This window comes from Dermacentor albipictus, chromosome 9, assembly GCF_038994185.2.
Source record: "Dermacentor albipictus isolate Rhodes 1998 colony chromosome 9, USDA_Dalb.pri_finalv2, whole genome shotgun sequence".
In the NCBI taxonomy this organism is placed as follows: domain Eukaryota; kingdom Metazoa; phylum Arthropoda; class Arachnida; order Ixodida; family Ixodidae; genus Dermacentor; species Dermacentor albipictus.
Window position 1 is genome coordinate 47,589,514 of NC_091829.1, and position 23,915 is coordinate 47,613,428.

The window sequence follows — 23,915 nt, forward strand, 5'->3', positions numbered from 1 at the left end:
ACCGCCACCCTCACGAACGCGAAAAGGCAGTATGTATCGGGAAAAGGCATCGCAACGAAATCGCGGTCCAGGACTTGCAAGTGCTTTTCACGCCGAGATTACTCGTGCGTGGCAGTAACGCTTCTCAATGCTGCGGTAATAATTAAGCTTTAAATTGATCCAGAGCTTGAAATAAGATTCGCTGCTTCTTGTGCAAGTTAGTCTAATGAATTTCCATCGCCAAAATGTATATAGTTAAATGTTTAGATCAATATTTTTTTGAAAATTTCAGAACGTTGTGTAAGTGTTCTTGTGGAAACGAAAGAGCCTTACATTGGAATACCTAACTTGTCTGTTTCTGTGCACATGCTGTTCTGACAGCAGTAATAACGCCTGCCTGTGACCATTTATTCCTGGGGTGTCCTCCAAAATCTTGTTTGTCTGCGATATGAACCTTGTGTAATTTGTTAATTTCTGTTTGTAGCTTTTGGGGGGACTGTTTCCACGTCTCTTATCACGTCACTGTCGGAAATTGTTGACCTCAGTTAATCTCATAAGCTCTTTTAACAGTCTATTAAACTTCTCTTTGTCTTGAACTCTTAACATAAATAACATTGCACGCATCACGCGTCTCTTTGCATAGCATTTATTTGAAACGTTTCAAGAAATCTTCGCGTAATGCGGTTTCCGACAAGGCCGTTGGATCTGCCACAATTTGTTCCGTTTATGCATCCTGTGTTCGTTAACAGGCAAATGGCATAACTCAACTGCTCCCTTTATACCAGTTGTTTCTTTTTATGCGGAACATTGTTTTGTGCGTGTGTGAAACAAACTCTCATACCTGAGCCCCTGACGTTTTTGCAGGTACGCTACGTGGTGTTGGGGAGCCGGGGGTCCGTGCGGCCAACGAAGTTTCCATGGATGGTGCCGTGCGAAGTGCCGGGAGAAAGGGTTCCGAGCGACGTTTAAGCGAATGAAAAAAAGGATTATATTAAAAAAATAGTACAAGCCTGAGTTTTACAGTAGGGCTCCAACTATCGGAGCACACTATGGTAGCGTCTTTGCATATCCGAATCTCACACTGTTTCCGAGCGTCCGCCTCTCTTCACAGCCGTCTGGATTCACTTTTTAGGACCTGTGTCGTCATTGTTTAGTCGCTTCCACCAATCCGGCGTCACGAGACCGATGACCTCAGGTCCCACCAACCCAGAGGTATGTTGCCATTTCCCTCCCACGGGAGTTTTGTCGAAGCACACGCACATCACTGGGCTCAAACAATGGAACTGGAATGGTACGCTGACTCCGTCTCCGGCGTGGTCGTGCCAATTTGTGCGGCTGACAGGTGTGAAGAAGCGTAGCCTTGCACGGACCTCAACGCCGGCGTCGACGTTCAACATCTCATTTGACGAGGTCGTCAGCTCGTTTCCCATAATTACTTCATCCGTGACCGGAGTCTGGTCGCGGAGTGAACGGCCGACCATAACGGCCTTGATGGGCTCTTCGTGACGGTCAGGAGAGACGACGTTGCTATCTTCAAGCGAGTCGTCTTGAAGTAAATGATGAGGCGTAACAACTGTATGTCGTCGGGGTGGCATCCCCTGTTCTGAAGGACCGCCGGGCACCACGAGCGAGCCGCCTTTAAGTGAACAATGAGGCGTGACAACTGCATGTCGCCGGGGTGGCATCCCGCGCTCTGATGGGCCGCCGGGCACCACAAGCGAGCCGCCTAGAAATGAACAATGAGGCGTGACAGCTGCAATACGCCGGGGTGGCATCTCCGCTTTAAAGGCCGCCGGGCCCCACAAGCGAGCCGCCTTGAAGAGAACGATGAGGCGTGACAGCTGCATGTCGCCGGGGTGGCATCCCGCGCTCTGATGGGCCGCCGGGCACCACAAGCGAGCCACCTTGAAGTGAACGATGCGTGACAGCTGCATGTCGCCGGGGTGGCATCCCCCGCTTTTAAGTGCCGCCGGGCACCACAAGCGAGCCGCTTTGAAGTGAACGATGAGGCGTGACAGCTGCATGTCGCCGGGGTGGCATCCCGCGCTCTGATGGGCCGGGCACCACCAGCGAGCCGCTTTGAAGTTAACAATGAGGCGTGACAACTGCATGTCGCCGGGGTGGTATCCCGCGCTCTGATGGGCCGCCGGGCACCACAAGCAAGCCGCCTTGAAGTGAACAATGAGGCGTGGCAACTGCAATACGCTGGGGAGGCATCCCCGCTCTGAAAGGCCGCCGGGCACCACAAGCGAGCCGCCTTGAAGTGAACGATGAGGCGTGACAGCTGCATGTCGCCGGGGTGGCATCCCGCGCTCTGATGGGCCGCCGGGCACCACAAGCGAGCCACCTTAAAGTGAACGATGAGGCGTGACAGCTGCATGTCGCCGGGGTGGCATCCCGCGCTCTGATGGGCCGCCGGGCACCACAAGCGAGCCGCCTTAAAGTGAACGATGAGGCGTGACAGCTGCATGTCGCCGGGGTGGCATCCCGCGCTCTGATGGGCCGCCGGGCACCACAAGCGAGCCGCCTTGAAGTGAACGATGAGGCGTGACCGCTGCATGTCGTTGAGGTGGCATCCCGTGCTCTGATGGGCCGCCGGGCACCACAAGTGAGCCGCCTTGAAGTGAACAATGAGGCGTGACAACTGCAAAACGCCGGGGTACCACCACCGCTCTGAAAGGCTGCTGGGCACCACAAGCGAGCCGCCTTGAAGTGCACGATGAGGCGTGACAACTGCAATACGTCGGGGTGGCATACCACCCTCTGAAAGGCCGCCGGGCACCACAAGCGAGCCACGTTGAAGTGAACGACGAGGCATGACAGCTGCATGTCGCCAGGGTGGCATCCCCCGCTCTGAAGTGTCGCCGGGCACCACAAGCGAGCCGCCTTGAAGTGAACGATGAGGCGTGACAGCTGCAATACGCCGGGGTGGCATCTCCGCTTTAAAGGCCGCCGGGTACCAAGAGCGAGCCGCCTTGAAGTGAACGATGAGGCGTGACAGCTGCATGTCGCCGGGGTGGCATGCCCCGCTCTGAAGGGCCGCCGGGCACGACAAGCGAGCCGCCTTGAAGTGAACGATGAGGCGTGATAACTGCATGTAGCCGGGGTGGCATCCCCCACTCTGAGGAGCCGGGCACAACAGCACCTCCACCGCCAGCTGGTGAATCGGGAAGTCGAGTTGTTCGATACAGATCGGTCAGCTTGATGCTTGCATTGTTCGAAGCCATGGGCCGCAGTATCTGAGAATGAAAAACTCTGGCCAAAGACCCCTTGGGAGCTGGGCTCTGACTAGACTGCATAACGGCAAGGTGACAAGCTCCAAGGAGCGACCATTGTCAGCCACACACAATGCCTCAAGTGCCACGTGCACGGCACTTTCATCGCCAAACTGTACGAATCAGAAAAAAATCTGACAACCCCCAACCGAAAAGAAAACCCTGAAACACAAGGTTCACGTTGATTTGGACAAGTACCCAGAAACTTCCAATTATGTGTCCTCTCATATAGACACAGAGGGGTTTACGTAATCGACCTAAGTAATCATAAATTAAAGCTTCCTCGGGTCAGGAAGGCGAAAGGAGAATTGGCCTTGATTAATTCATGTCCGTAAAACTTAGGAACAGATAGCTACATGATCATCACATAACGCCAAATTGCGAAATCAACAAAAGGGAAAATCATCTGCAAACCTTATCACGTTCCTAAATTGACTCAGAAGGCCTCACTTATTCCGCTTTTCTTCTAGCGCACTTCTAAATGATACTAATACAACGCAGCATGATGAGAATAAATCGCCAAATTCGACCAATATTATTCAAGTAAATTAATTAGCGTGCTATCAGCGAGGAAATCTCTTAGTTACGCCTAAACACATTTCTGTTTAGCGGTGTACGATCAAGGGCCAAGTATTCTTGTTATGGAAGAAATAACGCATGTCCTAGTGTTTTAACTTATCGTGAAATGGGCCTCACTGTAGGGATTCCACCAGAGAGTGCTATACACTGAAGCGTGTGAGGCGCCACAGGTATATCTATAGCCCACATACCTCTTAATAGAGAGGCTTGTCTATAAACACTGCATGAGATCGTCCTTTACAAAGGCCGAAAACAAAGACAATTGTGCGTATCGCGTTCAGTTGCACAACATTTAATTAACCGCGTAACTGTAGCTTCGCTTCACATAAATTGCACCGAGAATTTGGTTTGAGATTACGACGACGATGTTCGCAGATACATCCACTCAAAGCGTAGGCGTCACTCTCAAGTTCTTCGGTAAAGACCCATCGCATCTAGCCGTACAATTTCGCTTCTGGCGCTTCGATGCTTGCGCAGAAAGACGAGAAAGCAACAAATCTACTTTCTGTCTCTCTCTCTCTTCTACAGCGTCAGACCTTGAAGATTGTGGCACCTGTCCCTTCACGTAGCTACGATCTGTGGGAGTAACGGCGCCCGACGGCGTATAGTAAACAAGTGAGACGTGCGACACATATCCAAGGCGGTCACCACTGAACCAAGCTGATCCACCTACTGATCCACCCACCCACCTACTGATCCACACCACACTAGTCTATTTATATGCCGAGCAAGTAGTGTAGTATATAACGCTACCGTCTCTGCGTCTAAAGATGCGGTCGCCGACTGTCCGTGAAACGAAAGAGCGTTACTCAAAAACCAGACCAGAAAGAGTGAAAAGGACGGCTTGCTACTGGCGACGGCGGTTATTCTCTATTTTTCCGCCCTCTCCATCAGAAAAGCAAAGCGCGCTGAGGGTGTTGAAGAAGGAAGGTGGGAAGTGGAAGTGAGGGGATGAATAAAGAAGCATAGGAACAAGCAGAGTTCGAGGGAGAAGTGACGACAGGCAGACTCCGAGGCGTCTGGAGTGAAACGAACGGCGAAAAGCAGAAGAGACAAAAGCACTCTACACCCAACACAGACGTACTGGAAGAGGCAGCGATGCGGAGGAGGGCGATGAGGAGGTGGAGGAGGGACAGACAGACACGCTCACCGTCTTACGACGATGACGAGACGTACACAAACCAACGAGCACATCCTCGCCCCGCTCGCAGGGCGGTTGGGGCATCGACGAGGTGGGGGGTCGAGGGGGGATAAAAGCGGAAAGGGGATCGGTGCCAGCGAGTGAAAAACCGTCGGCGCTAAAGGGGTTGCCCCGGAGACCGCGTTCGGCAGACCGCTAGCCAAACCGTCATCGCCTCGGCCGCTACCCTCCAGACTCCGTCGGCTCGCCGCGCAATAGCCATTGGACCACCGGTGGCGACCCTTCGACTGACGCGAATAGCCGTGGTTCTGACGCCGCAGCGTGGGAGTTGGAGAGAAACCTGCGGAGGGGAACAGCCCGGTCTTCCACAGGCAACAAAAGCAGCGTCGGACGACGACGGCGGATCCTCGCTTCTACGCACGCGGTAATTGTTGACAGAGCCTTGATTACCGTTGAGTGTTTGAAGAGTTTATACAGGTGCCCCCCCTCCGTATATCGCGATTCCAGCGTCCCGCCGTTCAAGGGGGTGGTGACGGCCAAAATCTGACGTGCCAGAACGTTAACCGTTCAAAACGTCCTGTATGAAAGGCAAACCAGGCATTAAAGAAACGAAACAAAAGAGACAGAAAAGAGCTGCGATACGCAACAGCCCGCTTTGCGGTGTTCCTAATTGCCCGACACAGGCGTTGGCGTACAGACGCCTCATCTTGTTAGGTCGATTTCACGAGGCTTCCCACCATCCTAAACTTTAAGACAAAACACGTTATCAAGGTGCTCTATAGGGAACACCCGCCTCCTGCCATAATTAAGGCATCAAATTAACTCACGTATTGGTTTTTAATGCGATAGCATTGTATGGAACAATCATCAACCTTAGTTCTAGGGTATTGACGAAAAAATATAAAGTACGTCGATGCCGAAGGCAGAATAATCAAAAGCACATGTGGGTTGACCTTGATAATGATGTCTCATTACAGTCGCAGATGTGTATAGCATGAAGACTATTGTTTTCCTTTCCCTTCTAAATGAATGTGAGGAAAAGGGGTGGAGGCAGGGAGGCGGTGTTAGTTTTCTTATGTCTGGCGTTTTTCTTTTTTTTATGTTCCGTGTGTTCAGACCAATGGGGTTTTTCTTTGGGCGAACAGGAGCCGTTACGAGTAGAGTTAGCGCGAGGGAAAGCAGCATGGGTAAATAACAGGCGCAAGAAATCTGGTAAGCAAAAGCTCATTAATACTGTAATACGTTGTAGAACACAGATATTTAGAGATGTATTATGAAAGGAAAGCTTAGAGATCGGTCTGAATCAGACCTCTCACCTTCTACTCAGCACTCGGGACCAGAAATGGGAGCAAAAGAAAGAGGGAGAGAGAATGAGAGAGGTGTTCATTATGGGGACGACAAAAATGGTGCTGAAATAATGTGAAAAGCGAATACTCTCTCTTCAAAAGTTTCAAATACAACAATAATTTGATCAGAGCCTTCAGAACATCATGCTTACACAAGCGTGTGGCCAAGGTCATAATAGATAATTGTCAGACAAAGGTTGATTGATAAACTGGGACACATATTGTACCAACGATTGTGTCTTTGCATGCGGCATGTCGAGGGTGGATGCAGGACACCTGTTATGTAGTCCTGGGTATATGTCACGTTTCTTATGCCGCTCATCAGCTGAGTTATGAGAACACGGCAATAGATAATCGAGCCTCTTTGCTGTTTCGTCGCTTGAGGAACGACTGCCAAAGGCGCCGGAGCAGCATGGTTTAAGTGAAAATTGTTTGGAGCTGGAAAATGAAATTTGCCGAGATTAACGTTGTCCCCCCCCCCCAGATAAGTGGGACTCAGCGTAGCCGTTTCCGCACAACAAAGACCTCGTTCACGCTAACCGACAGTCCGACACAGCAGTGGTCGATAAGCGAAAGCGAGGCCTCAAAGGTCGATTGCCTATTGCATGAAGCGTAACATACCCTGCCCCCAACCCCACTTTTGTCGATGTTTGCATTCCCCCACGTGCATATGCATACGCGCAACACAGCAGCGATGCGCGTCAGCGTAATCCCCGCTGTTATCGCTGCCGGAGCAAGAACGATGACGCTTCATTACTGCTCGCGGCGGCAGAGCCGCTGGAATAGATAAGCCGAACGGCCCAAGGTGCCCCCCCTTCACACACCTCCAGCAACCAGCATAAGTGCCCTCTATCGCTCTCTCTTCTTCTCGAACGAGGTTTATAAACAATGAAGCCCTATCTCTCGCTCCATCCACACCACGCGCGGGCTGCCGCGCGCCCGATATCTTATCGCGGACGCCGGCAGGTTCAGCGAAATGGCGATCAGCGTTCCTCGCTTCCCCTCCGCGAGAAGAGCGTATACGGGCAGCGCTTACGCGCAGAGAGATATCAATGGTCACGCGTATCTCATATATGCGAATAACCTGCGGGAGCCTCCGCGGGCTCTCGTCGTGGTGATAACCTCAGATGCGCTGGCGCCTCAGAGGCGCCGGCGAAGACACGCCGGCGCCAAACGGCGCCAACGGCGAGCATTCGGCGCGTCCTTCGGGGGCGAGTCCCGTGCACGGCGAGATCTGAGGCGTCGATCCGTTTCGCCGCGAAGAGCCCAGCGGCGAAGTGCCGTGCAGCACGCGAAGTTGAAGGCCTGCGTGCAAGCGAATGTCGTGAACGAGATAGATAGATAGATAGATAGATAGATAGATAGATAGATAGATAGATAGACAGACAGACAGACAGACAGACAGACAGACAGACAGACAGACAGACAGACAGATAGATAGATAGATAGATAGATAGATAGATAGATAGATAGATAGATAGATAGATAGATAGATAGATAGATAGATAGATAGATAGATAGATAGATAGATAGATAGATAGATAGATAGATAGATAGATAGATAGATAGATAGATAGATAGATAGATAGATAGATAGATAGATAGATAGATAGATTATCGGGGACAGTTTTATATTTCAAGAATGATGCAGACACAACGCATATTTTGGAATCTACATTGAGCGAAGCTTTATAGTAAAGCGGTTAGTTAAACATGTTATGCAACCAAACGCGATGCGTACCCCCGCGTTTATTTTTCATTCTGTGCGACCTATAGCTGCAATCTCGTGCAACGTTATATATGCTTATGCATTACACTATCCGCAAAATACATATGTCGAAAATGTAGGCGGCAGTTCGAATGGACACTGTGAGACGTCAACGCAGTGACGTCGCGAGGACGGAGACAAATGTTTTTTACGTTTGTCGTAGGCAAGCGCGGTGAAGTACGACGCGAAGTACAGCGGTAACGCTTACCATTATTCGTTCGTTTCGTTATTGCGTCTGTGGCCTCACCGTAATTGGCGCTTGCTCTCGAGAGAACGTGCAACGGGATGGTACGCGGCTGTTCGGCAATGCAGGAGCAGCCACGGGAGTCGAGAAGCCGGGACAGTCCGCGAGGAAAGCGTCGCTTTAAATATTGCATATGTATAAGCCCCGTAGCAAAGTGTGGGCACTCTGTACGTACTGCAGGTTAAGGGTGAAAAGCGAAGCTAACTATACGTGCGCTGCTGCTGCAGGCTGAGCGCACTACTGTACTGAGCCTAATTACATAAACAGTTGCAGGTCTTGCATGTCTTGGGTTTGGACCAAGAAGAGAAGTTTTGCCAAGCACGAGTTAGTTGTGCTTCTTTTACCTTTTTTTTTCTGCTAATGTTCCTTTGCAAGTCCTTCTGCGGTAGCGTAAGGTAACAAATAGGAATAACGGCATTATAAGAATTTCCATCGAAGAAAAAAAAATATGGGAAGGAAGCAAGTGGACAGAAAGACGCCTCGTACTATCAGCTCATCTGTTTTCAAATGAGCCGCTCACCTTCATACGGAAAACCAAATTGTCCAACTTTCAGCTATAAACAAATAGGGCACTACCTGCTTTTCAAGAACTGAAATTTGGTCGAGCTCGTAGGAATTCGTACTTGACTTAAAGCGTAAAAGACAAGGACCCAAGAAGGAAGCGCTTGTCCTGTCTGGTTCTTCTTCTTGTGTCCTCGTTTTTCGTGCTTAAAGTAAAGCATGAACTGCTATTTGTGTACAATAACGCCGACTATTTGAAGCAAAAGGGATTAGGTTCTCGAAGTGGCTACGCGCTAAGAAATCGTGGATGTTTGATTCACACCGCGTATAATTAACGTAATGAGAAAGGTTTAGCCCTTGGCAGACTTGGGCCATGGGAGCGGTTCCGCGAAACCAAAGCGCACGAGCATGCGTGTTCGCCCAAATTGGTTTCGTCCGTGCATATGCCTTCTCCGGAAGCCGAACGGGAAATCTCCCGCGCCACAGTCCCGTGAAGTTCGCCGACGACCAAAAGCCACACACAGGAGGAATCACGCCTGTATTTCACGACTACGTAACAACAGGCTCAGATTACGGCGCTGCTGCAATATGTACACACGTTCGTCGCTCACCGGCGCCAGCACCGAACAGGTAGCGCCTACGGATGGATGGATGGATAGATGTTATGAGCGTCCCCTCTGGAAAGCGGCATGGGTTGCGCCACCAAGCTCTTGCTATTATACTGCCTAATGTCCTACCTAGGTTAAAGAAAGAAAAGGAAAAAAAAACACGATGAATTCCCATAAACAAATTTTCTGACCCCCTTTCGAAGACTTTGCTTTCGTACGTCTCCGTTTTTTTGTCGCTTCCCTACTTTTCTTCCACAAATCTTCCCATCGCCTCTTACTAATCTCTATTGCGGACATGTTTACTTTCCCCCTGCTCTCGCTAAATCCAAGGGCTTCAAGGAGGGCAGTGGCGCCTATAGATCAACAGTTGGGCAAACATCTTCACATTCTAATAAAACATACTCCGTCGTTTCCCTAGCTTTATAGTGTAGCAAGCACATACTTCATCTTCCTTCTTATATCTAGCCTATAGCGGTTCGCCCGCGCGACCTCTAGTAGCCACGGCCTTCCAGATCTGCGCGCGCAAATCTCTAAGGTCATGCTCTCGCTGTCGCATGTGAGTGACTCGGCAGCCTAGCCGGACGTCCGAATACGCGAGAGGGTCTAGCGACCTTCACATGCTTTACGACCAGTAATTTTCTGATCATATATTAGTGCGATCAGAGTCTTTGAGCTAGGAAATGGGCCGACCATTGTTCTGTCGCGCTTTGATTTAGTCAGGGCACGACGTAACATAAGAAAAGTACTAGACCAATATAGCTGTGACTGAACTAGCGTTCAAGCGTTTCAAGTCGAGCGTTCTAACCATACACTATACGCCCCGTTATATATCAATGCACAAGCGAACGAACAATGCTCGTGCTGTTGAGTAGCCATCTGTCATCGGAAAACGTCTTGTCATGAAATTCGTTATGTTTACACTCGTGTGAAGTCAACAGCACGTGTAAAACACAGCGAAAGCATGCCGTGCTGTAGCGAATGACATATAATTAATGTTTAGAAACGTTGCTCTGCGAACGAAGGGAAAAGCGTGTACACAGATAAAATCAAATAGCCTTGGATGTAATTGTGATATTCGAAAACTGACGCCGAACGCTTCGTTCTCGGTGCCAAGGGCATTCCCGGGGCTTCAGATTGTCATGGAGTTTTATGGCGCACCCGGGGCGTTCAGAAATCATTCCGGTGGCAAGAAAAGGACCTCTCTCGGGAAATTTTTAAATATACCTAGGTCACCAGCATCGCCTGGTGAGCAGGGCCAAGTTATCAGCTCAGGCCCACGGCATCCTGGACTGGGGAAGCCGCCCACCTCGGACGATTTTACCGTCGGCTCATTTCTACTAATAAAGTTTATTCCTCCTCCTCCTACCTAGGTGCTTTCGAGATTATGAGGATTTTTGTTCGCATATCGATGAGTAGAGGGCAGGAAACACTTACCTGCTCTGCGGTAATTCAATTGGAGGAACCAAAGAGTCGCCACAAAATAAAGATTCGACGCAGCCTCAAGCCTTTCTTAACACCGCAGCGTTTCGTTCTGTAACCTCCTACCGACCCTCTGCGACAATCTGTAACGGACCCGCCGTGGTTGCTCAGTGGCTATGGTGTTGGGCTGCTGAGCACGAGGTCGCGGTATCGAATCCCGGCCGCGGCGGCCGCATTTCGAGGGGGCGAAATATGGAAACATCCGTGTACTTAGATTTAGGTTCACGTTAAAGAACCCCAGGAAAGTCGAAATTTCCGGAGTCCTCCACTACGGCGTGCCTCATAATCAGAAAATGATGTTGGCACGTAAAACCCCATAATTCAATTTAATCTGTAACGGGCGTTACGTCACTGTAGCTGCATTGGATTGGTACAGTAATTACATAGAGTTACCTCGACGTCAACTGCAGAGGTGGCTTAGCGGCAGGTGGCTAAGTGGTCATTGGCTTCGCGTCCTATGCTTTCCGCTGTTTTCGCTGTTCAAAACGTGAACCAACCAGTGCAAGTACGCAGTATTTACTCGCGTAATAGCTGCACATTTTCTTCGTTATTAAGTGCGTGCGTCATTGGGCACGTGACGGCACAGCCAATGGGGAGGAAGTGGCGCCACGTCATGAGTGTGTAAAATGAGCGCGTTCATGACGTTCCGTGCTCTACAAACAGTATAATGCTTTCGCATTCCCACACGCAAGCAGTTTCTCTGCCAACTTTTTTTAAAGCAAAGCTTTCTTTACCTCTTTCTTCGACTTTCCCACTGCTGCTGTCTGACACACCGCGTCGGGGGGGGGGGGGGTGAAGTCAGAGCGTGTGTATGGATTGCAGGACCGAGTCAGAGAGGAAAGGCGAAGCGAGAAACTGGTTCGGACTCCACCGCCTCAAATGTGCGCAATGCCCTCTGGAGCCCTGGGCAACGGCACATTAGCATTTTGATAGATCCGTGACTACCCTCAAAAGCATTGCATAAACTGCAGTGGTTCCCTCTGTACTAACGTGCAAGTCCAGAGGGGACGTAGATAGAACTGTAGGGAGGAGGGAGGAAAATAGGCAGTCCCCACACAAGTGCGGAGAAGGGGGCAGGTGACGTGAGAAGGCAATAAGGAAACCCTATAATTATACCACTATACGAATTCGGTTGTGGGGAAACTGGATAAGCTTAAGTTCAAGCTACGGTAGAGTACGTTCCTGCTACTTCTGAAAAATAAACACTACGTAAATATGTCAAGCGGACAAGTTACGCAGGGCGTCCAGAAGCAGAGCCACATTAATTACAGCGTGCCGCAGGGTATAGGCGACACTACGGAAGCGGTCGACCGTCAAATCAACACTTCTGTGCCCGCCGCGGTTGATTTGCGGCTATGGCATTGCTAGAAGTCGCGGATTTGATCCCGACCGCGGCAGCCACATTTCGACGGGGGCGAAATAGAAAACGCACGTGCAGTTAGATATTGGGACACGTTAAATAACATCACGGTGTCAAAATTAATCAGGAGTCCGCCACTACGCCGTGCCTCACAATCCGATTTTGGTTTTGGCCCGTACAGCCCCGTAACCCAATTCAAGTTTGAAACTTCTGCTACAGGGCGATGTGCCACGTGAGGCAATGACAATGCTCAACCCTCTCAGAGGTTATGAAATATGACGTACAACGCCTCAAGTGAATACCTCTCCCTGTGTGTTCTGTGTACCACGCAGACACAAACAGCAGTGGTGAACGTAATGTAGCGTTTAACATCAACTCGCCACTCTCGTATTGGACTAAACGTTAAGGAACTTACACATTCGCCGTCGACGTCGCCGCTAACTATCGTCAGTCAAAGCAAACAGCACAGAAAGCTTAGCTCACATCTATTCCCACAATGCGTGGGACCTGCATAATTTTTCCTCGTTCCAATCTAGCTGCTATACACGAGTAAGAACAGCGATGGCTATAGATTGTACGACTATCCGTTAAGACGGCGGACGATGTTGCGAGTGATGTACAGAACAATGCCAAGCACTGGCCTACGCACTACACACACATTTATGCGAGATTTAGCTCACCACTGACCAAGTTCCGCTTACGTCGTAACCGGAGCTTATGCAACTCATCAGCACACCCCTACAAATGGTCGTCGTGCAGGTGCATGAGTGGTAGCGGGTGACTTTGGGGACACTTCTGACCTGGAAATTTAAGTGGGGGATACAGACTTTAGATAAGTGTGAGTGTTACACTAGAACACCTCCTCCACAAGTAGTACGTTTTTGAAATCGAATCGACCACGAATCGAATAGTTCCAGAAGCGAATCATCCAGCCGACTCAAATATCGAATGCTTTTCGAATAGTTTACGTGTAACAAACTACCAATCTCACAATTAATTTAAAACAATATTCACATTCTAGTTTCCTTATCATTGCGAAGTTTCCACCATTACATTGCACGTTATGAAGCGTTCTTTATTGAAAGCATAAATTAAGCATTAGGAACGAATAAGCAGTTCGTTTGAATACACAGAACTCTTCGGGAAGTGCGAAATACCGCCGTAAATACGCTAGTCTGGCTCCCTAAGCGACGAAGCCTTTGTCACGACGCAATTGAGTTCTCATGTTTTACGCATATACTGCGCCCACGTGGATGAACCTCATTGTACTTTTGCTCGAATTTTATGTTTGATTGCGCACTGCTGACGTTTCGAAATATTCGAAAACTATATTCGAAACATCTTGGTATACACGCATAGTGGCTGTTTGATTCGTAGACTGAGTCAAACGAGGCACTATTCGACTTGTCATTCGAACGTTTCCAATATTCGCACACCCCTTCAAATACTGCACGTACGCTTCTGCGTTTCCGCTGCGTTCGCATGCTTTGGTCTTTTAAAAGCGTAGGGTCGCTGCACTTTAAATTAATTTATGTCTATAGGGTCCTACGTGCCGAAACCACGATTACGATCATGGGGTTCTTTAAACGTGCACATAAATCTAAGCACACGGGCGTTTTCGCATTTCGCCCCCATCGAAAAGCAGCCGCCGCGTTTGGGATCCATCCCCCCACCTAGAGCTTAGTGGCGTAGAGAGAGAGAGAGAGAGAGAGATAGAGAAAGAGAGAAGGGAAGACGGAAAGGCAAGGAGGTTAACCAGACTGAGTCCAGTTTGCTACCCTACACGTGGGGAGGGGAATGGGGAGTGAAAGAGGAAGAGAGAGAACTTAAGTGTAGGATGTCTATAGTCGGGCACTCAAGTCTGTTGCCTTCAGGTAGCGAAAAAGCGCTCGAACGGCTTTCTGGGCCAATTAACTGTGAGGCCAGGCTCCCAAGATCTTCGCTTCCGTAAATGGCCTGTCATCCAGTCTATTTAAGGCACACTGGAGAGTCTCACGTTGATTATCGAAGCGAGAACAGTGAGAACAGTTACGCCACTAACACAGAAGGTGACTGGTGTGACGAGACCATCAGTCACCTTCTGTGTTAGTGGCGTAACACAATGTATAGCCACAAGGCTACCGCGGTTCAGTGTACTTCAGTATGTTATGTTTCTTTTTTTCGCCCGCGGCTTTCGTGCATATATATAATTAATGCAAGCAGGCATATAATTATGCGGCGCGTGCCGGAGCGCAGCCATTGCTGTTTATCAAACAGTTCGCTAGCAGATGCGATGGCCACGGCCAGCGTTTGCGAACGGTGTCCTTCGCGGGGTTCAAAATGGACGCCGTCACGAGATCCGCTCAGGCGTGGCAGATAAAAAAAAAGAAAAAAAAAGAAAGCGACATACGCACGCGCAACGCATCAACCTACACAGAGCAACCGCGATCGCAGAGCCAGGTATTTAGGAGGAACGCTGAGTATACACGCGCTTGTTGTTTGCTTGCGTCTCTGTATACTATGTCGCGCTATCTAGCTGACACTGTTTGACGTTCAACCTATTGTTACATGGCTGGCGGCGAATTGCGATTCGTTTCGTTCATTTCCCTTATCTCTTCGAAAGTGCGCGTGAGCGCGACGGCACTCGAGGTTCGTCGCGCCATATATTAATCGCCGAAATGGGCCTTATCACTGACAGGTGCGCAATTTTTTTTTTCTGGCGTACTCGTAGCTTGTGTGTGACAACACAGGAGTGCAACACGACTGACCTTCACACCGACCTTCGCGTCCCTACTGAGCCCGAAGGCGAGGGATCTGCACCCAGCAGCCGCAGATGCAAAAAAGGCCCTTGTACCGCACCTTGGCCGGGTGTACGTTAAAAAAAAACCTCGTGTGGTCAATATTATTCCGCAGTCCCCTAATGCGGCGTGCCTCATAATCATATCGTGGTTTCGGCACGTAAGACTCATTTTTTTTTATTTTAATGCGAAAGCATTATATGTCCCATGAGGCAGAAAAGCCGGCGTTGTTCCGCGACGAGTGGTACCGAAAATCATTGTGACGTCATCAGCGTCTTGTACGACTCAGTAGTAATACAGAAGATAGTAAATGGTATAATTGTTAATTAGTAGTAATTATGGATAATAATAGTTAAGTAATGTGAACTAAGGTGAATTAGAGTGAAGTAAAGTGAATTGAAGTTAGAACAAGTTAGAATAAGGTAACTTAAGGTGGAGCAAAGTGAGTTGAGGTGAAGTAAAGTGAATGAAAGTGAATTAAAGTGAAATAAAGTGGGTTAAGGTGAATTAAGGTTGTGACAAATTAGTGCAAGGCGGATTAAGGTGCATTAAGATTCGTACAAACTGCATCAAGGTGGTTTAAGGTCAATTAAGGTTGCTACAAATTAAATTAAGTCGGATTATGGTGATACAAATAAGGGCGAAGTAGATTAAGGTGGATTAAGGTAGAGTTGTGAAGGGTACGTGACAATGTACGACGTCACGCATCACGGACGTAACCATTCAATTAGAGAAGTTATAATGTTTTCGCATTAAAATCACGCAAGGATGCTTAAGTGACTGTCGATTTTATTTAAGCTATCGGATTCACACGTTTTGCTCGATGTATTGCGATTGTTAGCACGATTGGAATAAGGTCAAGGATAAAAAATATAGTTTCGTATTTGAGAGACCCCCGTCATCTGCTTCTAGCATGAGCGGAAGACAGTAAGGGGACGAGAAAAAAAAAACAATGGCAAGTCATAAGTAAGGATGTCACCAAACGCAGTTGTCAGTAGGATGAAAAATTGCGCTTTTATATGCGCGAGACAACGGTTGACCCTAATGTATGTGTTGCGTGCTTATTCAACAGTACTGACTCGTTTAGTGGCTTTGGGTTCGCATTGAATTGCACGATGTCGCAGGGTCAAAGCAAGACCACCGTGGCCGCATTTCTATGGGAGCAAAACGCAAAAACACCCTTGCACTTTGGATTGGGTGTACGTTAACCCGAGAGTTAATTTTATTTTACTTTAGAATTATTGTTTATGAGGTTCAACGGCGCGAGATAAACAAGGACACGAAGAAACGAATACCACAGGCAAGCGCTGTCTGCCAGCTGGAAGTTTATTTTGAAGTTCACCAGGCATTTTCGTACCTGTCCCAGTTCAGGCATGCGTGCACCAGTCACATATACATCCGCGAAATCATGATATGCAAAAAAAAGCTATTCCATTTCCGAGAATGCAAGAGCGGGAGCGCTTGCACACTTATCTCCTTTCGAATGTGAGATGCCTCTCTTATTTCCCTTTCCCTCATACGTGTTCCTTTCCCGACGAACTTTGCCTTTTCAAACACGAGAGTACATGTGAAGTTGTTACAATGTCCCGCTAAATGCTCTCCATATTCATTGCTTACGTTACTGCAGTGCTGACGAGCTCTATCGTTGAAACACTGTCCCGTTCCGTTTTTCCAATATATGTTTTACCACAGCTCAGCGGTATCTGATAGATAACATTGCGCGTTGTCAGGATTGGGGGCTCAATCCCGTCGCTCGTGATCCGTTGTAAAGATTGGATTCCGGCATGAATTAGAAGGTAGCTGGCCCATGCCGTCGTCCAACTTATCCACGCTGAGGACGTTGATGAAGGGAAGGACTGCTTCTCATCGAGAACGAGGAACATGGATTTATTTACAATATTTATATCAGTCTAACATGACTGTTTGAGAAAGTACATCCGTCTAACATGACTGCTTGAGATAGAGTGTCAGTCCAACATGACTGCTCAAGAGAAGTGTCGAGCATCCGCACAACAGCAGTTTTTAAACACTCGGTCCTCCGGCCATACAAGGCGGCGAACGTTCGTTTCGTCGGCGCAAACTAGCCGCCTCCCGCAGGACGGCCTACGCACACAAAGGCACACACGTTCCAATGTCCGGAGCCGACGTCAGAGGGGCCCCGTAGCACTTGGAGCCGTTCCGGGTAGCGCGTTGGGGAGTTTGGGAACAATAGTTGGCCCGCCGAACTCATTCCGTCACAAAGTCGATTTAGTCACGCTGTGGCTAGAAGTTGGCGGCGAAGCTCCCGGTATGTTGCCCTCATAGTCGTAAGCGGATGGCAATCTTGCACTGCAGCTGGCCATTCTTAACAGCGCCGGGAGGTTGCCTTCATAGTCGTAAGTGGATGGCAATCTTGCACTGCAACTGGCCATTCTTAACAGCGCCGGGAGGTCGCCTTCATAATCGTAAGTGGGTGGCAATCCTGCACGGCAGCTGGCCATCCTTAACAGCGTGCACTGAGGGCACCTCCCCGCGCAAACAGAAAGACACCTGCTTGTCTTTTTTTTCTATAAATGGTTTTCCCCCCTCCTCATCTTGCACGCGCAGTCAGAGAAACAAGTTCTATTATTGGTGGTGCACGAGTGCCTTTCGGGCGTTTTCACACGATTGCACACCGACGAAAGCTTGCACTGGGCACTGCAACGCAAATTAACATCATGTCTATTGGAAACTTTCTGTAGATTAATGCGCGACAAATTGCGAAAGTACTGTGCCACGTGCACGTCTTTATTCTTTTCTTTGTGTGCTGGTTCCAAACGAATTCGTCTTTGTTTTTGTTTTCTTTCCTTCTGCAAGATGGCTTCGCATACTGAAGTGATGACAGAACGGGTTAAACTGCGTTCTGGAATCGTACTGTCTGATTTAGTAAACCTCGCTCACACTCATGCTCTCACTACTTACTCAGTGCTGCCTTAATTAATTCAATTAAATTTGGGGGTTTTACGTGCCAAAACCACTTACTGATTATGAGGCACGCCGTAGTCGAGGACTCCAGAAATTTTGGCCACCTGGGGTTCTTTAACGTGCACCTGAATCTAAGTACACGGGTGTTTTCGCACTTCGCCCCCATCGGAAGGCGGCCGCCGTGGCCGGGATTCGAACCCGCGACCTCGTGCTCGGCAGCCCAACACCATAGCCGCTGGGCAACCACGGCGTGTGCCTTAATGCATGTGGTCGCTATGCCCCTGTTAGTCAATTTCGAGTGTGCGTCATCAGGTATGCCGTGGAGTTCCTCAGGGAGGAGTTCTCAGCCCAACATTATTGAATGTGGTACTGATTGGCCTGGTGAGCGAACTTCCACCTCACATCCACATCAGTGCATATGCAGATGACATCTGCATCTGGGCTTCTGGTACAACACGCCCACAACTACGTGCGAAATTACAACGGGCTGTGTCATCTACTTCACGATACATACGGCGTCAGGGTTCGCTCTTAGCTGCTGAAAAATGTGCTGTGGATGCATTCACGGGCAAATCCATCTGCCGCTACCTGATCTCCATTAACGGTGTCATAATACCTTATGTCTCCCACCACAGATTCTTGGGCGTTATCATCGACCGTGGTTTGTCATGGTCGAGGCATGTTAATATGTTGAAGCAAAAACTTAATCTGTTTTGCCATGTTCTTCGCTTCGCAGCAAGCATGAAATGGGGCCCCACGAAATGCTCATTACTAAGACTTTATCAGTGTCTTTTCTTTTCGTAGGCTACGTTCGATACAGCCTTCCGATACTCTCAAACTTGAGCATTTCTTGCTTGTGGACGTTAGAGAGCGTTCAAGCGCAGGCACTCAAAATATGCCTCGGGTTGCCACGGCGTGCCTCCAACAAAGGCACAATTGAGGAAGCCCGCGTATGCCCATTATCGATATACCTGACCCACGAACCACTACGTGTGTATTTACGCTTACTGACACGACACCATTGCCAACCATTGACGTCGGTTCTACATGAGCGGCCGGACAGCAGTTTCGCAAGTGCACTCCGCTGCCATCTACCCCACATAACATCAGGCTATGCCCTTCCATATCACCCCGTCAAACCACCGTGGGTGACGGTTCAACCTACCGTATGCGTACATGTCCCCGGCATACTAAAGAAATCATTGGTTCCCGTCAGTGGACTACAACAACTTGCTCTCGCGTGCATCTGGTCAGAATACCAGACATATGTTCATGTTTACACAGACGGCTCCGCGTCACCGAAGGCATCAACAGCAGCTGTGGTGATACCAGCCCAACAGATGACTCGAGGTTTCATACTAGACCATAATTCTACATCAACCGCTGCAAAGCTTGTGGCAATTCGGGAAGCGATTCGCCACATCTGCGGGGAAAGCCCTCAAGAGTGGTGCATTTTCACGGACTCAAAACCCGCGCTGCAAATTTTGGGATGCTTCCTGCGCCACACCGCAAATCAGGTTCTGGCACTGCAGATCACCGAGCTACTTTCATGCGCTCAAGAAAAACACCACCGCATAGTGTTCCAATGGATGCCGGGACACTGTGGGCTCAACGGTAATGAGATGACCGATGCTGCAGCAAGGCGCGCCCTCAGCAATGGCCTGCGAACTGTAGTGCCATTCTCCATACCGGACATCACATGCCTCCTGTCGGAATTAATGAAGAGTGCGACGCGAAGATACTGGGCCCAGCCAGACGCTCGTCACGTCCGCCTTAAAACGCTGGATCTCGATATGAAATTTCCTATTCTGCGTGGAATTCCACGCCCTCATACATGCCTGACACACAGACTGCGATTAGGCGTCGCCTTCACGCGCAAATATTTGCACATTATTGGACGGAAAGACTCCCCTGATTGTTCAGTGTGTGGCGCTGTAGAGACTATAGAACATGTGCTCGTGGTGTGCCCTGAGTATGTGCGCGAAAGACCGACAATGGCATATAGCTTGAGACATTTACACAATGGACCACTGTCGGAGACCCTCTTGCTAGGCGCATGGTCACAGAGTTGGCAGACGACAGAGACGATGCGTGCTCTTTCCCGTTTCCTAGGTGACACGGGCCTGGACTCACGCCTGTGATACCAGTTGTGTAATGTGTCCTTCACCTCGTTCCTCCCATTATCATTCCCCATTGTGACCCTTTTTCTTCCCCTCTTCCCCTTCTCTTACGTAGCAGGCCAGATGCTCCATTATCCGGCCGACCTCTCTACAATTTCCAGTCATTAAAACACTTCTCCTTCTTCGAGTGTGCGCTGTCGTAGGGCAACAAGGTTATTTTCAGGTCTGGGACGGTACGTCCAGCATATACATGCTCATCCAAAGAAAAACAGGGTTTAACGTGAAGAAACTGAGTACGGTTATTAATCGGGCAATTCGTATACGTGAACTTAAGTCCTACCTACGAGCACGTATGCTGGGCATATCATTCCATCATTACTCGCTGTCCGATACGACGGCACTGTATAACACAAGCGGAGACACTCTCCGTGTGGTTGCACGTCGCGGCGTACGCCATTTTGTCGATCACGACAGGTGTTGGTTGTCGCACCTGGCAGAATGACCCCGACGATGCCGACAGACACGACGTCAAAAATATACGCGAAGTATAGGTTCCATGCATTATAGCCGCCCCTTAACGCGACGTATACGTGAAAGGCAGCACCACTGCGCCCCCGTTGCGTCACATCTTGAAAAAAGCTCCTCGTAAAGGGCTGCGAACTACGTGATTTCTCGGGCGTGGGTCCACTCAACACTGTCGTAATGTGCTTCCTGTATTTTTTTTTTTTCGCGCAGTGTGCGTCAGCGCGCTGCACTCGGATTATCTAACAAAAATAATATAAGGGCCGGAAAGAGGTAAAAAAAAAAAGAAGGAGAAGAAGGAAAATACGGTGGCATTTGGGGCAAGCCCTTCAATAGCCTCCCTCGAGTGGCGACACTCGAGCGATAGTGTACACCAGTATACAGGGGGACGACCGCACGCGACCTTTGTCACATAAACACACAGGGTGAGCGAGTTCCCGCCGGAAGACGACACGAATGACCCGATTCCTAATCACCCTGCTGGCTTTCAAACGGGCGAAGCGCGCCGCCGCAGTAATCTCACCGGGTCGCCTCGACAAGCGAGCACTGGCGCGAGCCAGCGATAAAGGAGGCGCAGGAGACACTTAGAGCTGCGTGCAAAGGAGAGAGGGAAAAAGAAAAACAAGAATCCAAGGATCTTGGCGCTATTTATAGAAGCATGGAAGACGATACTCTGCATCTCTCTGACGAGAAGCGATGCTGGTGACCCAGAAGTGCCGTATATCTTACGCCACATGCAGCGCACGTCGGATGGTGATGATGGCGCGAAAGTCAAAGGACGCGGCTAATGCAAGCGCTCCGTGAAAGAAAGTGATTGGCACACGTCCTTTAACGTTCCCAGAGTGGCACTGAGGCTGCGCGAGATGCCATAGTGGAGGGCTCCGCAGTGATATTGACCACTTCGGTTTTTCTTACGTGTACCTCAAATCAATGTATACACGAGCGTTTTTTTTGCATCTTTTTTTACGCAGCAAGCTTGGCCATGCATTCGATTTCAGGCTTTCGCGGCTGGCTTGAATCAATGGTTTGGAGAGATCTATCAATGCCGAGTGAACTATACCTTCTGCTGGAGCTGCAGAATGGGAGCCAGAGAGATCTCGTTTAGACCTACAGCTTTTCCAGGCCGACGACGCGCTCGTCCCCGCCGGTGTTGCACTGCAAAGTGCGGGATGATGTTTTGCCGAACTAACGGCTTTCTGTATAGTTACCGTCTGGGTTCTCTAGTTATCGCAGCGTTAATATAACACTTTGTCATGACAAACGTTTCGTGAATGATTTTGCTCGTTAAGCCTCACCGGCAGCAGTTTTCGCTAAAGGCACCGGGTCCGGTAGAAAACGGCTCAGTTACGGTGCCATTACACTGCTCAACAGAACGTTGCTAGTTCGACTCCTAATCACAGCGGACGCATTCCTGGGGGGATGTGGTGTAAAAACGCTTGTGTAGGAAGCTTTTGCCTGTGACATCTGTGACGTGCACATATCTGCTTCTTTCTTTATCATTCGGTCATTGAGCTACATTATGCTCCTTGGTGAACCATTGGCTGCACGTCAATGAGGATGGCGTAGCCAAAACTTATCCGTAGCCAAACCGTCTCGCACAGTCCTTTCGGTGCTTCGGAAAAGTTACAATAAATCAATCAATCAATTCACTCATTCGCACTGCAGAGTAAGCAAACCATGCGACCTGCACGGTTCGGTTATACTGGCACATTCTGCACAGACAGCTGTGGAATATGCAAGAAACCCAGTTATCACACGAGCTTCGCTCACTGCGTACAATTTCCCGTCTGCGGCCGTACGTAGGCGACATCCCTTTCACCAATAAGAGCTATGCAGACCTGCAGTAGTTATAAACCTAAGAAAGTAGCCTAAACAGATTAATGGTGTACCATCTCAACCGAGAAAACAAAAAGTGTTCTAAAAGATCGTAAGTAGGTGGTCTACAGAATTCCGATGGATATATGGCTGCAACTGCTCCGCGGTTTCCACGGTACTGCTCGCACGTTGTTAGTATTATCACCATGCTCGAGACGCAAGAATTTTGTTCCCTCGCGTTTTTCGCCTGCCGCGCAACCGCTGTAGAAAGTGGGGAGTGCGATAAAGAAGCTCATACCGAGACGGTATAGCAGCGACGCTTGCAAGTCTATATCGGAGCGGCGGGACCTAAATGAGGTCGGCTGTGGTGACGCCATTGGACGAGGCGTGCCAAGCCGTGGAGATCTTGGACCGACCAGCGGATGCAGTGAACGTCGCTCGCTCTGCTTCCTGTGCTACTGCTACTGGCCCGCCGTGCGACGAGAGTGAGTGACCTCACGGATCGACTTTTCTGCGACGTATCTAAGAACAGTGCCACCAGAGGTTTGTCCGTTTCATTACATTGCTGCGGCAGTATAATACTCGACTTGGCATAGACAGTGTCGCGCTCAGCTTTCCTTACGACTTTAGACGCGTTGCTCCCGGTACCTTCAACTCGGCGTCGAGCGGGATCACGCGTCATTCGTGCCGGATTTGTGTACAGGCTTTGAAAGGGAGTATCATGCGACTATACACTTGACAGGGCACGCAGATCCAGGCTCCTTTGTGCGCAGCTCCGCGTGGATGCTAGCAGTCCCAAACTTAGTTCCTATAAATGCGGGCACGAAACAGCAGCCACCTGACGATTTTTTCGCGCCGCTTCGGAAACGACTGCTGACTGATGATTTGTACACTCCCCTGATATCAGTCTTTCGGGGGCTATTATCAGGCAGTATAGATATCATCACTTCGCGACTTCTTACGCGCTGCGAGTTACGATTCGCGGCAGTGAGGTAATCGTTCGCACGCGCTCGTCAGTGCCGTTCGTGCCTTTTACGCTCTGCAGCGGTCGCCACATTTCCCCTATTTTCCAGTCCTATATTTGTCATTCCGCTATTTTGCCAAGCGCATGCAGCGTAACTGCACAGAGACCTGCATCCCCGATTCACGCACTTTCTAAACTTTAGAGCACAGCTCTTGGGTGCGCGTGCCTGGGTTGAGCGTCGGCGCCCTTCGACGCGTAACCGCGTGAACGACGCGCTCCTGCCATTGCCTCGCGCCTTCATCGTCGTCTTCCTCCACAGCTGGCTCTGATGCCGCTCATCATGCTAGCGTTCCCACACTGCCCTTGCCCTACGAAGGCGCTGACGGCACTGGCACGTTGCCAGTCGGTGCGGTGATTTCGGTCACAAATTCTTTGCCACAAAATATCGCGAAATGGAAACACGTACACAGCTGCGCTCAAATTTCGCATTAGGG

General features: G+C 49.6%; 1 protein-coding gene across 2 annotated transcripts in view; it reads left to right on the forward strand.

The window, feature by feature from the left end:
* Positions 1 to 5,142: 5,142 nt before the first annotated feature.
* The window catches only part of LOC135916183 (uncharacterized), a 78,070-nt gene continuing 59,297 nt past the window's right edge, over positions 5,143 to 23,915 (forward strand). The window contains exon 1 of one of the 2 annotated variants that reach the window (XR_010568870.2): positions 5,143 to 5,398. Coding sequence is in view for 1 of the 2 variants with exons in the window: in XM_065449450.2 (XP_065305522.1) it covers positions 22,810 to 22,942 (133 nt within the window). In the remaining variant the exon portion in view is untranslated. Of the gene's footprint in view, positions 5,399 to 22,763; positions 22,943 to 23,915 lie in introns of those variants that run through there. The other variant, XM_065449450.2, reaches the window with a different exon arrangement.